The sequence below is a fragment of the Felis catus genome, chromosome E1 (assembly GCF_018350175.1).
Source record: "Felis catus isolate Fca126 chromosome E1, F.catus_Fca126_mat1.0, whole genome shotgun sequence".
In the NCBI taxonomy this organism is placed as follows: domain Eukaryota; kingdom Metazoa; phylum Chordata; class Mammalia; order Carnivora; family Felidae; genus Felis; species Felis catus.
In genome coordinates, this window is record NC_058381.1 from 31,270,894 (window position 1) to 31,289,008 (window position 18,115).

The 18,115-nt window shown below is 39.0% G+C and overlaps 1 protein-coding gene across 6 annotated transcripts in view; it reads right to left on the minus strand.

Annotated features, from left to right (window-relative positions):
- The window catches only part of STXBP4 (syntaxin binding protein 4), a 166,667-nt gene that overhangs the window by 15,632 nt on the left and 132,920 nt on the right, over positions 1–18,115 (minus strand). For all 6 annotated transcript variants that reach the window (XM_019817652.3, XM_045045033.1, XM_019817653.3 and 3 more), the window contains one exon: positions 4,298–4,355. In XM_019817652.3, the coding sequence (XP_019673211.2) occupies positions 4,298–4,355 (58 nt within the window). The remainder of the gene's footprint in view (positions 1–4,297; positions 4,356–18,115) is intronic.

Below are 18,115 nucleotides of genomic sequence, written 5' to 3' on the forward strand. Positions count from 1 at the left end.
TTAAGAATGCTGCCACTTTCTGGGGCACCTGGGTGGCTCAGTCAGTTAGGTGTCCAACTTCGGCTCAGGTCATGATCTCACGGTCCGTGAGTTCGAGCCCCGCGTCAGGCTCTGTGCTGAAGGCTCAGAGCCTGAAGCCCGTTTCAGATTCTGTGTCTCCCTCTCTCTCTGCCCCTCCCCTGTTCATGCTCTGTCTCTCTCTGTCTCAAAAATAAATAAACGTTAAAAAAAAAAAAGAATGCTGCCACTTTCTAAGGAGACAATACAAAAGTTTTCCCTTGAATGTGCTGGTATGCATGTGTGTGTGTGTATATATGTATACACACACACACTCATATATATATATAGCAAGTGGGCAAGCCCTGCCTATGTGCATATTGCATACACATATTAGTATACACACATACACATACACACACATACACACGTTTGTTACTTCTATGAAACGCCGGCTCTAGCAATGCCAACATTTGATTAAATTTGTGTATGCCGGGTAAAACGCTTTCTTTTCTTACATCAGAACTTAAGTAGATGATTACTATAAAGTATTAATAGGTGTGCAGTGGACATGTGGATGGATAGGAATATTCAATGAGGACTATATTCATCTGGGCATTCTTGGGACAGCAATGACAGTTATTCCTTTGCCTGAGGCTTGGCTTCCATCAGATGTAACAACTGAATTTTGGGGAAGACAGTGACAGGTGTCAATTTCAGGGAAGAGATTCTATGTATACAGACCATCATCTCCTCCGGTGTTCTGGAAGGGCGATTTCAGACTGTTCTTTTTAAGTTAAGGTGAGAGAGGCAATGGCCTGAGTTCATTAGTTGTTATTTCTTGCCTCCAAAGTACATTTACCTGGTAATTGAACTGCTTTTACCCCAAAAGCTAAGGTTATCCAGGCTCACAATTTTAGCTGGGGTAAGTGAGAGGATGAAGATTAAAAAAATAAAACAAAAAAGCTAAATAAATAGTTCCAAGAAAGACATACAATGGATGCTTGCTTACGCAGCCATTACTTATGTGGCAACATCACCTATCTGAACATAACAGCTAAGAGCTAGGAAGTAACCCCCTATCAAAATGTTAACAGTGAGGGGAGGGAGTGAGTTAGGGCTAAACTTTACTGTATGTACTTTGGGTCAGGTGCTATGGTAGGTTTTTCATGTATATAAGCTCATTCATTCTGGACGAGAACCCTACGAAGTGCTAATATTCTTACCAGTCCATAAATATGGAGAATTAAAGCCCAGAGAGCTTAAGTGAACATGTAAGATCGTTCAGCTATGCTGTGGAGACATCAGCATTTGGACCCAAGTGGCCTCGATATAAGAAGACAAGGAAGTATGTAACACTTATTAAGTAAAACTTTCATCAAGAATAGTTAAGCTAAAATACATGTTGGTGCTTGAATGGGGTCAACTTCTAGCAGAAAAACCTAACTCATGGCAAGCAGCTCATTCCTCCATGAGGCCAGGTAAAGGAAGAACTGGCATATTGTTAGGTTTTCCTGTCTTCACTATGTGACCTTTCTAATCTCCAAGAGATAACTACTTTTTCTTAGAACTAAGTTTCTGTACTGCTATTTAAAAAAATGGATAAAGTATAGAGCTCTCCCCAAATCAAGATCTGTTTAAAATATCTTTCTTGTCACATGGAAACATACTATGTTAAAATGAGGACGTGGAGGTGGTAAAGCATGGGTGTGTGTGTGTGTGTGCTGGGGGGTGGCTTTACGTACCTTGGTTCTGCAATTTTGCTACCGTGTGGCCCTGATCAAGTTAGTCTCTTTTCCACATAGGGTCTCCAACTCTAATGGTGAGACACTGATACCCACCAGTGTCCTCTGGGGAACAAATCTATGTTATCATTTCTGTAATGCTTTCTTTGTAAGTCAAGATTAAGGTCAAGGAAGAGAATCAGCAGAGTTCCAAAGGGCAGGTTGAAGGGATGTATTTTCTATGCTGGAATAGACTATATAAATGTAGCGTCTCTTTCTGTTCCTTCCACAGGACTGTGAGTTAGATCTGAAGGCAGACAAATGGCTTGTTTACCCTCTCTCTTCTCCTCTCCTTGGATGCTACTCTTCTTTGTAGCAGACACCAGACCAAGACTATTGTTCCAGTCCCCAAGGCACAGTGGCTTAAGCCAGCTGGGTACCAGGCAATGGGAAACACTCTCGCTTCCTCCTTGTCTTTATCTTAGTGACTGTGTCCTTAGTATCCTTTCCTCATGTGGCACCAGTTAGGCTCTGACACTCAGCTTTGGGTGAGGATATACTGACAGCTGGCTGAGGCTAAGGAGTGCTCACAGGGTCCAGACTCATTTAGATATTTTTTCAAAGGCCTTTGAACGAGAACCCCAGTTAATAATGAATGCTAGTTTGCCTTCCTTTGATCTGGCATTTCTTTTTGGGGACTTTCTAGGAGACAGGCATGGCTGAAGAGACAGGATGCAGCTCACCACCACCATAATAGCATCCTAATAAGAGCCAAGTGGGGTCCACTCTCCACACCATTGGGAGAATTAAATGATGCAACACATACAAAAATCCACCTAATATATGCCTGACTACTGAGCATCATCAGGCCGTGCTCTGTAAATGCTCATTTTTCTCTCCCCTCCATCTTTTCCCTTAATCATTACAAAGTAAGTATGAGAAAGAAACCCAGTGCAAATGTGAATGTGGTTTTCATTTTCCTGCCGCCTCTACAGTATTATGATTCAAATCTTCCAGGAACTGAACACAGTTAACTTAGCATAGCAGGGGGCAACTCTCCTTCCAGAAGAGATAGGATTCTGGCAGTGAGCAGTATGGTACTAAATGTAATCTTTGCATGGGAATCCTGGGTGGGTCCTCTATTCCAAATGTCCCTTTCTCCACACATTATAAACTGTGCCTTTGCTTTATTAATTACTTTTTGCTAGGGACCACAAGAAAAAATATACATCACAAAAACGCTTTGCCAAGTTTATTCCTAGTTTTTTTCTCAATTCTTTTTAAGTATGGACTTTTGAGTTCTTAATGTTTTCAATGGTCATATGACTTTTTATGTTTTTCCCCACCAACAATTATGGGTTTCTCCGTACTGTAAATTAATAACGACTACTCAGCATCTACTGTGTTCAAAGTTCTATGCTAGGAGCATCACATTTAACAACTCTATGAAGTAGGCAATACTTCCCTTACTTTATGATGAGAAAACTGAGGTGAAGAGTGACATAGGAACCTGTGTAAAGTCACAGAGCTTGAGAATCAAAATTTGAATACTGCTTTGGAAAATACTTGCACACTTGAAAGGACATCAAGGACATACCTCCCTTTCCTCTCCAAATGCATAACAATAACACATTACTAAAAAGGACAATCAAGGGAGTCTTTCAGGTGTCAGGAGTCTTTGGGATTCCCCTTTGTGATCTCGTAACACCACTTGTGACACGAAGGGAGCTAACCAGAACACAATGGAAGTAGATCAGACTGCGTTTCCAGGGTAAAGCTAACCAGTCCAGCTAGGACAGGTATTACTCTTGAGGCTTTCAAAGGCAGGTCTCTATTGCTGACAATCCTGAAGTGAAAAGACTTGGATTCTATTCTGGTTTGGTAATTTAGTAGCTATGGATTTTTGGGCAACTGCTCTAAGCTCTTATGTTGTCCATCCATAAAACACAAAATAAGGCCACATACTTCAAAAGATATTCTGAGAATGCACTGAAATAGAGTTTGTTCATATTATGCCTCATTTATCTCTTTAGTTGTTTACTTTTTGTCTTTCCCTACTGTTGTGTAAATTCCATGATATCAGAGAACCAGCCAGTATATTTTACTCCTGTATCTCCAAGGCATGGAACACTGCATTGAGCAAATGCTCAAAATATATTTGCAGAATGAATGAACTGTGTAAGTTGTAAAATATTAAAACTGCTGATTATTATTAACATTATTGAGTTTTAAGACATACAAAGTTGATTTTTTTCTTTAGATATTAACTTTTCATGAGTATTAATACTTTTAGCCAGAAGCGAATTCAGGCAGCCAACATTTAAGTTCAAATTATGATCCTGTTTCAACTTTTTGCTGTTTCCCTTGAAATAATTACTAGGGTTTTTCCCCCCCCAAAACGATATCTGATATTAGCATTTAAATCACATGAAATGAAAATGGTGAGGCTTCATTTCTTGTTACTAATTTTTGTAACCTCCAAGAGGGTTTCTTGGTTTTGCTGATTATTCTGCAACTTCCAGGTTCTCTCCAGATGTGAAGAAAATTGCTTACTTGGTTGAGATGCTTGTACTTACTTGATGAAGTACTTGATTCCATCTGCTGTGTAAGCTTCCTCCCACCCATAAGGTAGACCTACAGTGAAAGGAAACCAAAAATACATTTAATAAGATGATAAAGATAACTTTATTTCCTGGATGCAAACTTCCCACATCTTTACAATTATTTGAGTACATTTCTCATACAAAATAATTTTCTAGAAGGGAGGAATTAAAACAATTCAGATGAGCTTTCCTACTCAGCATCTTTAGAACACAATAAATAAGTCTCGAACAGTTAACAATCTGCTTTAGTTGCATTAACTGGATTATGACTTGTCATTTACACGGGGTGAGCATTTTTGTCAGCAGGATTCAAGCACAAATTTTTGGTGCAGGGGATGGTTTTTGCCTGAAGGCAGAAGGATGGACAAGATGGCCCCTGCTTGTCTATTTTGGCTCAAAGTTTCCTTAATTGGCTCCCTTTACATTCTTTCAGCTCCACAGGGAATTGGTGCATGAGTGCCAGATCAGCAGGGGCTTGAAAGCAGCTTCTGGACAAGACCAAATTCCTCGTGAAGGCTGAAAGTTTAGCAAAGTGATTTACAATGGATTGCAGCATTTTATTTTGTTAATTAAGATTTTGTGCATTAAACATAAACGGCCAAACAATTTGCTAAACGTAGCTTTCATTTCTGTAATGGGATTGAGTTAGTGAGCTATAAAGAAATGCAGATTGAAGTAAGCGAGAAATTATATGGCCGTATTTCTGTAAACGAGCACATTTGTGTCCTCATCATATCAAGACAATAGGCCCATGTTGAGGTAGCCACATTCTCTTATATTCCAGCTATGGCTGGTACCCCTCTAGAACAACATGGTTTTATCCCTCTGCTGCATCCATCCCTGCATACTGCTCAGGATTTTAACTGACCTTTTGGGTCAGTCCTTTGATCCTGGCTTGTCATGGATCCACTGCTGGGTATAATATACACAAATGCACTAAAGAACAGACTCCATGGCTCAGGGAGCCAACTTCTTTGGGAAGTAACTGAGCTATCACAACAAACCACTAGGTTTCACCCCCCCCCCCCCCAAGTCTCATCATAAGGAGAGGAAAAAGGCACAACAAATAATTATTTAAATGAAATAAAACCTTATTCTATTTCTTTTTTTTAAATAATTTTTAAAATGTTTTTATTTTATTTTTGAGAGAGAGAGAGAGAGACAGTGTGAGCAGGGAAGGGGCAGAGAGAGAGAGGGAAACACAGAATCTGAAGCAGGCTCTAGGCTCTGAGCTGTTAGCACAGAGCCTGACGTGGGGCTCAAACTCACAAGCTGTGAGATTATGACCTGAGCTGAAGTTTGACACTTAATCGATTGAACCACCCAGGTGCCCCCACCTTACTCTATTTCTTCAAGAATATTCTATTTGTTTATTTATTTTGACAGAGAGAAAGAGAGAGAGAAAACACATGCGCACGAGCAGGGGAGGAGTAGGGAGAGAGGGAGAGAGAGAATCCCAAGCAGGCTCTGAGCTGTCAGCACAGAACCTGACATGGGGCTTGATTCCCATGAACCGTGAGATCATGACCTAAGCGGAAACCAAGAGTCAGATGCCCAACCAACTGAGCTACCCAAGCGCCCAAAGAATATTCTTTGAGAATAGTTCTGGGGATGTTGTTTTTATAACTAAGGAAAACAAAACAAGCTTTATTAAATTATATCTATTTCCGGGCCATTAACACAAGTTATATAAAATGAGACCTTGGCTAAAAAATTCTGCAACCGTTTCCTTTGTAGATTAACTCAGGCCACCTAGGAGTTTCTTTTCTCTCTTAGTGAATAAACATTCCATTTTAAGTAGAAAATAAGCATTTCTGGGAACTCAGCATAAGCAAATGACTAGCTTCTTACAAGTCCCTGAAGTGACACTGTGTCTGTCTCTGCCAGTAGCACGTGCCCAGCCAGACAGGCCATAACAACTGCTGCTGCACAGGTTCAAGTAGATTTATTTTCTTTTTTCACACTTCCTGCATTTTTGCTACAGATCACTTTACTGATCACTAAGAACCACCTGACCTGCAGGGAAGAATGTCATGACTGTACATAAGAGCTTCAATAAAATGCTCAGAAATACAAGGATATCTGGTCAGTAAGGCAAAGGCAGCTAAAAAGTTAAGTAGAAAGTCATTCTAATATGACTAAGGTTTTTGTCCAAATGATTTGTTTGTCCAACGCTCATATCTGTACCTGTAGACTTTAAGGCACAGATTTTTTCTTTCATGAAAAGGAGACAAAATGTACACTTTAGTATCTTTTAACCCATAGCATCATTTAAAAATCGAGATTGACATTGGAGTACCACACATTCCCTATCAGAATAGGATTCCTGCCCTGATTATTTTCTTCCAATTATTAAACAAGGAATATAACCTCATAACAGACTCATTAAAAGTACTAGTCCATATTCATTTTAGTCACTATGGTTTTTGAATGACTACAGCCATAAAGATATTCTTATGGGTTAAATAATATGTATAGTTTATTTTAGGATAAATTCTCTGTTCTGAAAAAAATAAGCATTTCTTTTTAGAAGAGTGAATGGTTTCTTCTTTTTCATGCAGCTCCTATAATCTGAAAAACAGAACTGGAGACTTAAATGGATAGTAGCAATCTCTCAGTGATCATTCAGTAGTAGAAAACACAATTGCTGTCTAATTATAAACTGAAAAGCACAATATTGATAAACCAAATAGCTTACTTTATATAAAAAGAGCACTTCTGCTTTCCAGAAGCTTGTATACTTATGATGGCCTCAGTTTTCCATTAGTAAAAGATTTCATTTCTTCATAATAAGTGATTTGGGCAAAATCACAACATGATCTAAATACTTTTTAATAATAATTATTATTCCAAGGCATTAAATTTTTTTCTCCATTTCCCCATTTGCTTTATACTTGTAATTATATAATGTTTCTATTTTTCATTTCATATCTGTCTTAAAACTTTTATGACAACCATAATAATAATACTTGGAATTATTTCTGATTGGAAGTATTCGTCTATGCACCCTTACATAACATTCTTTCCATCAGAGGTCATCTGTTCCCAATCAACCACTTCGTGGGGATGACTCCAAAATCTTCATGAGTATCTTGCCAAAGTAAGAGTATTGTACATATTTAGCTGTTGCCTAAGACTCAACATATCTAAAACTAAACTCATGGTGTTTTCATACAAACTAGTTTCCTTCCAATTTTCCAGTCTATTTAGGTAATGAGATTCTCTTCGTTACATTGGGCCCATTCATCAAATATTTATCAATCATTTATTATATGTTCAGTATTTTACTTTGTGTTCAGTATGTGATGATGAACAAATAAACATTGACCTTGAGCTTATGGAGCTTTAAGAAATAAGCACAATGAAGACCTCATTCAAAACGGAAAGAAGTACAACGGGAGAAAAGTGTTGAATACTGTGGAAAAGTAACTTACAGTTACTAACACACAAAGAACTACAAATCACTAGGAACAAGGCCAATGACAAAGAGAAGTCTGTGGAACATGTGAAACATTCAGGACACAGGAACTCACTCTTAATGAGACAAATATAAATTAAACTTTTATGAGATGCCATGTACATCACGTTAGCAAACATTTAAAAAGTTGTTTAAACAAGACACTGTGTTGGGAATGTGAAGAGACAGTCATTCGCATACTGATAGTAGTATAAATTGATAACGTATTTATGGAAACCTGTCAATATCTATACAAAATCGTAAATGCTAAAATAATAACAGTGGACATTTATTGAGTGGTTGTGTGCTAGACATTGCTACAAGCACTTCACATGTACCAACTCTCTTAGCCTCACTGCAATTTTAAGAGAGGGGCTGCTATCATACCCATTTTGCAAATGAGGAAACTGAGGCACAGAAAGGTGAAATCATTTGCCCAAGTGACACAGCTGGCAGGTGGTAGAGCCCAGACTCTTAAGCACTATCCTGAATCTCCAAATACCATTTAATCTAGCAATTCTTCCAGGAATTTAGCCTACAGATATGTTTTATGTACAAGATTATTAATTGTTTAAAAAAAAAAAAGGACTGGAAATAATCTAACCACCAATGGGGACTGACTAAAGACCATATAGCCAGATAATGGGATATTGTCCAGCTGTGAAAAAGAATGAGGATGTAATTTATGTACCAATTTGGGTAGGGGGTGTGGGATAAAGGAAGGATCTCTGGAGGAGCTGGAGTTCAGGAGGTATGGACATGGAGAAGAACACTCTAGGCTGAGCAAACGGCATGTGCAAAGGCTCTGGGGAATGGGAAAAACCTGGCACCTCTGAGGAACTGAGAGATCCTTGTTGCTGGAGTGTAGTGAATGAAGGAGGGGAGAGTGAGACAAGATTTGGCTGGACAGATAAGCAAATAGGAGTGTGCCGGGTTTTGCAGGGCATGTTAAAATTGTTTGAATGTTTCTTAAAAAAGAAGCAGGAGATCTGCTTCTCATTAAGATGAGGAAAACTGCAAAGAATGTTGCTCCCACCATATGTGGGGAAAAGCTGCAAAAACTAAAAAATATAATAATTTTTTCTGAGTCCCTTAGAGACTGAATTCCTCACCTGAGCTGACCCTGAAGTGAACTGAATTCCAAAGGGGTATGAGCCCCTCTGAGAAAAGATGGGACACATGAACTTTTCCCTCTTGGCACAGCACAGCAAGAAATGTTGCCATCAGAGTGGGCAAGAGGAAAACATCTAAAATTATAACAAATTTGTGAGGCCTGATTATGGGCTAGCATGATAGTTTGTAGTATTCCTGGGAGCCCCCTACACAAGGAGAATCTGCTCTCCCTAAACAGCTCCTTGCTTACGAGAAAGACTGGGGGTGGACAGGAGACCTGAGAGAGCCCCTGAGCGGTGCAGGCTCATGTAGGACCTACAAAGTTTTGAGGGTGGAGCAGGTGTTCCATCCATGTTCTGCTCCTCGCATGAGTATAAGACAGTCATCAGCTGCTATAGGGGACAAGCATAAAACCTGTGGAGCCCTGGACCCTCTCTGATATGAGGGAATAGTTGGCTGCTGCTGGGGAAAAGGCAAGAGATACTCCCCACCTTGGATAGGACACTGAATGACACGAAGCAAAAGTCATCTGTTCTTGAGGGAGGGGTAAGAAGTTGTCAGACCCCCAGTCCCTGCCCAGATTCCAGGAAAACTTGGTTTGTCCTGGTGGGGGCCCGGGGCAGGATGCTATAGAAAACCTGATGTCTTCATCCTGCAGTAACACTAAGTCACTGGAGGGGCGAGGGCAGGAAACCTTTCAAATCCAGAATCCTACACTGATACAAAGTGGAGTCTGACTTCCACAAGGAGAGGGGCAGGAAGCCTACTTGAGCACTGAGTAGGAGGTAGTGTTGTTTACTGCTGGGGAGGGACAGGAAGGCTGACAAAGTCCCTTCCCTGTGACTTGGGCACAGTTCCTACTAAGCCAGAGACTGGAGTAGGAAAACCAAGAGCCTCTCCCTCACCCTCACTCCCCCACATTCACCTCTAACCTTGCACTGAGCAAAAAGCAACAGCCATCTACTTATGGGGGAGGACAAGGGAGCAGCCATTAAACATCCACTGTGATGCACATAGAGCCTACTTCCTGTCAGCTGAGGATGGAGCAGGAACACTGAGAAAAACCCTCCCACATTCTGTACTTTACATAAGCACAAGAGAGTGGCAGACAACCACTGGAGAACTCGAAACTCAGTTTAACTCCAGAAACAAAATGCAAACCCAGCTTGCCTACTAATGAGACCTAATCCTTCCCCAAGCCCCGGCCCCCACCACACTAATGGCCTGACAGAGATGAGACAGGCTCACTTCTGGGCTTAAATAATATTCATCCCAGTGTTTATGGTTTTGTACATTCAATGTCTGACACTGAATCAAAATTGTGAGACACCTAGGAAAAAGCAAGAGAAAAAATATAGATCCATTGACAAAAAATAAAACTACCAACAGCACCAGATCCAGGGATAAATAAAATATTGCACTTTAAAATAATTATGATTATACACTAAAAGATCTAATGGAATCTAGTGAATTAAGGTTGTATAACCTGTGGCAATGCTCATTACTTATGTATATTATGCAGAAGGTGGGTGAGTGAGCTTGTGGAGGCCCAGAGTCTTGTGAAATAGTGGGACAGAAGGACAGACGGCCATGTGAATTGAAGGGATTTGTTAAGAATGATTGGAATAATGGGTCCCGGACTATAAACTGAATGAGAAGACAAGTGAAAACTACTGTGGAGGCTGATGGATAGAGAAGACAGACAGGAGGTCTCACTGAGGACAACAGAGCACATAATGAGCTGGAAAGGTGGGAGGTTTGAGTGGGAGAACAGGGAGTTTGAACCACTATCTGCTAATGCCAAGGTTCTTGGGGAAAGTGGAGGACCGCAGTAAAATGGGAAAAAAGGGCAGTGGACAAAAGAACTGAAAAGTAAAGGTGGTGGCCACCACACATAGACATTGGCAGTTGGGTGGGGAGAAAACTGGAGAATGAACATCTGAGAATAAAATAAAGACAATACCATCAATCTCAGACAGAGCTCAAACAGAGCCACATTTACTTGAAAAACACTTGCTATGTAATTGTTATAAAAGCTCAGATACAATTTACTTCTAGGATCTCATATATTGAGAGGAAGAGACGGGGGTGGGGGGGAGTATGGGGAAGGGAAGGGAAAACAGAAGGAGAAAGAGAGATCTCCAACTCATAATAAGGTTTCCCTAAAGAATACGACATTCATCACATAGTGGAATTTTCACTTGTAGTCAGAAAATTCGAATCTGTATGTAATGTTCTTCAATGACAAGTTGAATAACCATGGAAAAATAATAATCATGGGGAGTCTCAACTTTCTCATCTACAGTATATAGTAGTGATAATAGTAGTTGTCTTGCCTAGGGGTTATCATGAGACTCCTATTAGATAATATAACTGTACAATGATATACAAAAAGAAGACCATTATTAGGCATAGTAATGAAAATAAAAGCCTCTTCTTCAGAGCTTATGGATCCGAAGATATAGAGTAACAGATGCTTAACATAAAAAATAAGCGTTTAAATTAACTACAGGGGAAACCTCCATTAAGGTGTAGGTATAGTTTCTACAATCTTCTTCTTAATACAGGAAGTTATATCATCTCTATTTCACTCATGATAACATGCATTGAGTGGTGTGATGGTAAATGTTTAACATCCAGCTCTTGGGGGGTGGGGGAGCCCTCATTTATAGCAGTTGCTGATTTCTCTACTATAAAATACTCCTACCACAATGGATTTCAAGCTACTAATGTAATGTCACTGCCTACAGGGCTGTGTTGTGTTCCCAGACATAAAATACACAAATAACCTCAAGAACAAAGATGATAGTACATGGTAGGAAAATAACTAGAAAGGGGTGAGTTTCGAGTATTTATTACCTTTTCTTTTAATGTAACTTACTTTACAGTTTAAACAGTTTTGTTTTTAATAATGACTCTGTTTGATAGTCAGCACACAAAATTCTTGCAAGCCAATTACTAGCCAGCTCCAATATAACCACTGTGGAACCCATCTCTTAACTCCTTAGTCCTAAAAGACAGAAAGTTCCAAAAATCAAAGGATAGAAATACCATTTTGTCCATTAGGTGATTACATGAAACTGCTATCAGCCTAGTCTAATGATGTGGAGAATCACTGCCCTAACAGTAAACTATGTATTAATCAAATGTTTACACAGAGTTTTCTATGTGCCTGACATTCTTCCTAATATCTCAGAAACTTAATTCACTGTATCCTCATCACAACCCTGTGCGATAGGTGCTTTATTAACCTTATTTTACAAGAGGAAGCTGAGGGGTACAGAGGTTTAAGTAGCGCGCCCATTGTCACACTGCTAATATATGGTGTAGTCACAATTTGAACCCAAGCAATCTGGTGCTACAGCCTGTGCTTTTCACCATTGCTGCACAGCTTCCATTTCCCTAATGCCTGGGTTCATTGCCCTTGCCAATGATCAATATTTCAAAATGGTCAAATAATATCTTTGCCTAACTTTTTGAAGAACAACAATAACAAAAAGAGAAAACAAAACTCCCATATCTCAATTTCTGCATTATTACCCATAGAAATGCTCTTTTGAAAGGAACTGAAATAATTTTTAGGCTTGAACACAAAGCAGTCTATTTTAGAGACATTTTATGTTAGATTTACGATTGTACAAGTTAATTTGTAGGTCTGAATCACAGTGCCGATTTTAAAAGAATTACTAGCTAATTTTACTATGAAAAAGGAATCTGTTATACTGAGAGATGATTGTAATCTAAAAATAACCAAATAATGCAATATTTTAAATTTAAAAGTAATTTCTAAAGAAATAATTTTTTAAAAAACTATATTAATTTCTTGAACTATGCTTTAAACACTCATTGAAATTAGAGTTGCATAAACACTGTAAACAGACATAATTTTGGACCCATGGCTTGAGTTTTTACCACACGGTTACATATGTCATTTAAACAAGCAAAAAATAAAAATAAAAATAAAAGCAAATGACATGTCTAAAGTAGAAAGATTTTATAGCTTTCTATATTTGCAGGTCTCAAATTCAGAAGTTGAAATGCTAACATAATTATGGGACTGCAAACTGGTATAGCCACTCTGGAGAACGGTATGGAGGTTCCTTAAAAAAATTAAAAATAGAGCTACCCTATGACCCAGCAATTGCAGGACTAGGTATTTATCCAAAGGATACAAAAATGCTGATTTGAAGGGGCACATGCACCCCAATGTTTGTAGCAGCACTATCAACAATAGCCAAATTATGGAAAGAGCCCAAATGTCTATCAACTGATGAATGGATAAAGAAAATGTGGTATCTGTATATATACATGCAACATATGTATACACACACACACACACACTGGAATACACACACACACACACACACACACACACACACACACACACACACTGGAATATTACTCTGTGATCAAAAAGAATGAAATCTTGCCATTTGCAACAATGTGGATGGAACTAGAGTATATTATGCTAAGCAAAATAAGTCAGAGAAAGATAAATATTATATGATTTTACTCATGTGTGGAATTTAAAAAACAAGACAGATGGAACATAGGGGAAGGGAAGGAAAAATAAAATAAAAACAGAGAGGGAGGCAAACTATAAGAGACTCTTAAATACAGAGAACAAACTCAGGGTTGCTGGAGGGGTGTTGGTGGGAGATGGGCATTGAGGAGGGCACTTGTTGGGATGAGCACTGGGTGTTGTAAGTAAGTAATGAATCACTGGGCTCTACTCCTAAAACCAATACTATACTGTATGTTCACTAGTTTGGATTTAATTTTTTTTTAACGTTTGTATTTATTTTTGAGACAGAGAGAGACAGAGCATGAACAGGGGAGGGGCAGAGAGAGAGGGAGACACAGAATCTGAAACAGGCTCCAGGCTCTGAGCTGTCAGCACAGAGCCCGACACGGGGCTCAAACTCATGGACCTGAGCAGAAGTCAGACGCTCAACCAACTGAGCCACCCAGGCGCCCCTCACTAGTTTGGATTTAAATAAAATTTTAAAAAATTAAAAAAAAAGAAATGCTAACATTATTATATATAAGCTATTTCTAGGTAGAAGTCACTCACTAAGCAAGTTAAAAGGCCGTAATATCATCATGGTAAAAGTATTCCCAGAGGTTAGTTAGTGGTTCCCAGTCCTCTTTATCTTGTTGTCTCCATTTCTGGGCAAATAAATACTACCCTAACATCCATTTAATAGGATGGAAAAAGAGAACATTCATTCTCCACATATCTCTTCTCAACAGATACAAAACTCAGTATATTTTTACATTTGGAAGTCTTTTACCTCCAGTTAAAACCATGGGGTCCAGATATTTTAAGAAGCCAGCTTAAAAGTTCGTTCTTACACTGCTATCTCTCATCTCATGACTGAGACTCAAGATAAGAACACAGGATTCTACTGGCAAATATCTCTGGGCATTTATACAATGTTGGGGGGAATGGTCTGATTTAGGTTTGTATTGCTTAAAATCAATGACATACAATGGACTTCATTACAGGCACCAATATAACTTAGCGTAAAACTTTCTGAGACTATCCTCACTATACTGTGAGGTCTTTCTCTGCATTATCAGTCTAAATAGATGATGTGGGGTCTGGGGAGGGGAGTTTCCTAATTCCTTTTAGTGTATGAAGGTAAACAGGATTTCTTTAAAGCAAGGCTGTTATTAGAATAGTCAACATATTAAGAGGTTAGTGGCTGCTGAACATGAATTAAGGGACCTACTAGAAGGGGAAAAAAATGAACTGCACCTTCTTTTTTCTACTCCATTCAGGAAAACTGGTTTCGTGAATAGAGGGGTAAAGTTGCTGTCAAGTAAGCTTGATAGTCACTAGTTAAGAACAACAGCAGAATGTTGGGTCGTCCAAAATAGATACCACTATTTGCCTGCAACTAACAGGTTGCCTGAGAGTAAGAGGCAAACAGACTTGATCTAAGAAAACAGGAACAGCAGTTTACGTCAAAATGCTAGATGCAAACTGACAGAGAAATAAGTATACTTCTTAAAGTGATTTAATGAGTACAATGGAATGTCTTCAGCATCTTACTACCACAACATATGTATAAAAGTATCCCATATGAGAATACTGGAATTCTAGAAATTATGTATTTTGGAAGTGAGCTTTTGAGAAAACATACTTACTGTTCATGGTTGTTTAAGTTTTCTTATAAACTTAGCAGCCTAAGGCAATATGCAGTTAGTAGCTGACAGTCCTTCAGGTTGGAAGTCTGGCATGGCATGACTGGGTTCTCTGCTCAGGGCATTAAAACTGAAATCTGGGTGGGATGCCTGGGTGGCTCAGTTAAGTGTCCGACTTTGGCTCAGGTCATGATCTCACGGTTCGTGGGTTTGAGTCCCGCCTTGGGCTCTATGCTGACAGCTCAGAGCCTGGAGCCTGCTTGGGATTTTGTGTCTTCCTTTCCCTCTGCCTCTCCCCTGCGTGTACTCTGTCTCTGTCTCTCTCTCTCAAAAATGAATAAACATAAAAAAAAAAAAAACCCTGAAATCAGGGTGTTAGCTGATATTGTTTTCATCGTGAGATTCTGGGGGAAAATTTGCTTCCAAATTCATTTTTGTTGTTAGCAAAATTCAGTTCCTTGCAGCTGTAGGACTCAGGTCCCCATTTTCTTGTGGGATGTCACTTGGGGATCATTCTCAGAGAGCTCAGATGTAGATGGCATTCCTTGCCATGTGACTCCCTCCATCTTCAAGCTAGCAACAGCAAGCAGCATCTTTTTCATGCTTTCAATCTGACTTCTATTTGATTTCTAGACTCAGATTTTTTTATTAAAAAAAAGTTTTTTTTAATGTTTGTTTATTTATTTATTTATTTTTTTTTAAATTTTTTTTTCAACGTTTATTTATTTTTGGGACAGAGAGAGACAGAGCATGAATGGGGGAGGGGCAGAGAGAGAGGGAGACACAGAATCGGAAACAGGCTCCAGGCTCTGAGCCATCAGCCCAGAGCCTGACGCGGGGCTCGAACTCACGGGCCGCGAGATCGTGACCTGGCTGAAGTCGGACGCTTAACCGACTGCGCCAGCCAGGCGCCCCTTAATGTTTATTTATTTTTGACAGAGAGAGAGCATGAATGGGGGGAGGGGCAGAGAGAGAGGGAGACACAGAATCTGAAGCAGGCTCCAGGTTCTGAGCTGTCAGCACAAAGCCCGACGCGGGGCTCGAACTCACAGACCACGAAATCATGACCTGAGCTGAAGTTGGATGTTCAACCGACTGAGCCACCCAGGCGCCCCTCTAGACTCAGATTTAAAGGGCTTGTGTGATTAGGTCTCCCTGAATAATCTCTCTGTTTTAAGGTCAACTAATTATATATGCAAAATCTCTTCACAGCAGCACCTAGATTAGTCTTTGGTTGAAAAACTGGTAGAAAGTGTGTATATACCAGTGGCCAGGAATTTGGGGGAACATCTTAGAATTCTGTCTATCACAACACTCATATTATTTATTTCATATAATGTCTAAATCAGAGGTGTGACACTCTTTTGTCCCCAGGAAGGGAAATGTCACTGATAAAAACATATCAAAGGCAATAAATTAAAAAAAACTTCACAACTAATTTCAGTTTCATTTTCAAAGGAGATGTATAAAATATCAATAATCTATAATTTAAATTAGTCATGGGATTATCAACTTTTCTTCCCAGTAAGTTTAGAAAACTAAAAAATAGTTTTGTCTTTTACTCTGTAGTCAGGGAAAGCAAGAATTAGAAGAGAAAGGGGAAGAAAAAGAGAAGTAAGCAAGAGAGGCCAGAGGGTAGGAAAAGGTGATGAAGAGATGAAAAACAAAAAAATGCTTACTGCTCCTAACAAAATTGGCTATGAAACCTTTATAAGTGTATGTATAATTATAGACCATATTTTTGAAAAGTGTAAGAGATAGATAAAAGGGATTAGGACAGGTTACATTTAAGCACAGTTAAGTTTGGCAGGTAAATGGGTTTGGACATGGTGGTCTCGAATCTCCAGATCCCATCTCTCAACTTGATTTGGAATCTCACTCAAGCTGGTCCGGCCAGTCAAAATCTCCCTCACCACTTGTCCAGCATGGTAACCTCCCAACAGTCTTAGCAGTGCTGCTGGCTCCTTAAATGCCTAGACCCTGGATCTGTCAGAAACTTAAGCTCAACACTTTTTCTACTCACATTTACTGAGTGCTTACTAGCCAAGGCTTGGGAGAATGGCGACCAGATTCAGAGCAGTGCCTCACACACACATACACTGGGCACTCAAGAAGTACTTGTTGACTCACTATAGAAATTTGCCTCCGATGAAGGCTGATGGTTCAGTGAATCCTGCACATATTTGAAATTCTACTGTTGTTCTAAGGTCTTTGTACTCATCAGGGGAACTTTATCACAAATATTTGCACAACTGTTATTTGTAGGTTTTGACAATGGGGTAGTGGAGGACCATCAGATAGGCAATTTTGCAAACACTGTCATAGATCAGATGAAATTAAATCAAGGCCATTGATGTTTCCCACGCTGAGGATAAATAATGTACCTCTAAGCATCACTAATTCCTAATTATGTAGCATTTTGCTGTTAACATCCTTGTCTTTAAATTAAAAAAAAAAGTTTACCTGGAAATCTGTTAAGGATCTCAGGTAAAATTTGAATAAATTGTAAAAACAAAACTTTTAGATATTTGCCTCCAAGATTTGACTTTCTATTAAACATATTTTTAAAAAACAGATTTAAAGGAAAGCAGTAAAAACACCTTTGTAGAGCAGGGGAATTTTCAAATAATAACTTCCTTGTAGTCAGATAAACTCATTATGAATGAACTTATGAAGCTGAGTTACAAACTCAAATACAAGTGGTTTGAACTTTGCCTTTTCTCCTCTGCAAAGAAGGTAAGTTCTCACAGCATAATTACCATTAAAAAAATTTTTTTTTTCCAACCCATAGTATAGCATTCAAGACCCTTTCAAAACACATATCCATGAAAGGACACATATTTGAATGTTCATATGAGTTTTCATAGTAGCCCCAATTCAGATGTCCATCAATTAAGTGATGAGATAAGTAAGTTGTAGATTATCAGTCCAATGGAATATCACTCAGCAATATTGATAACTGACACAAACAACACCATGGATTAATCTCAAAAGCACTATACTAAGTAGAAGATGCTACATGCTTATAGTCTAATATGAAATTTTATAAAAGGTAAAATTATAGTGACAGA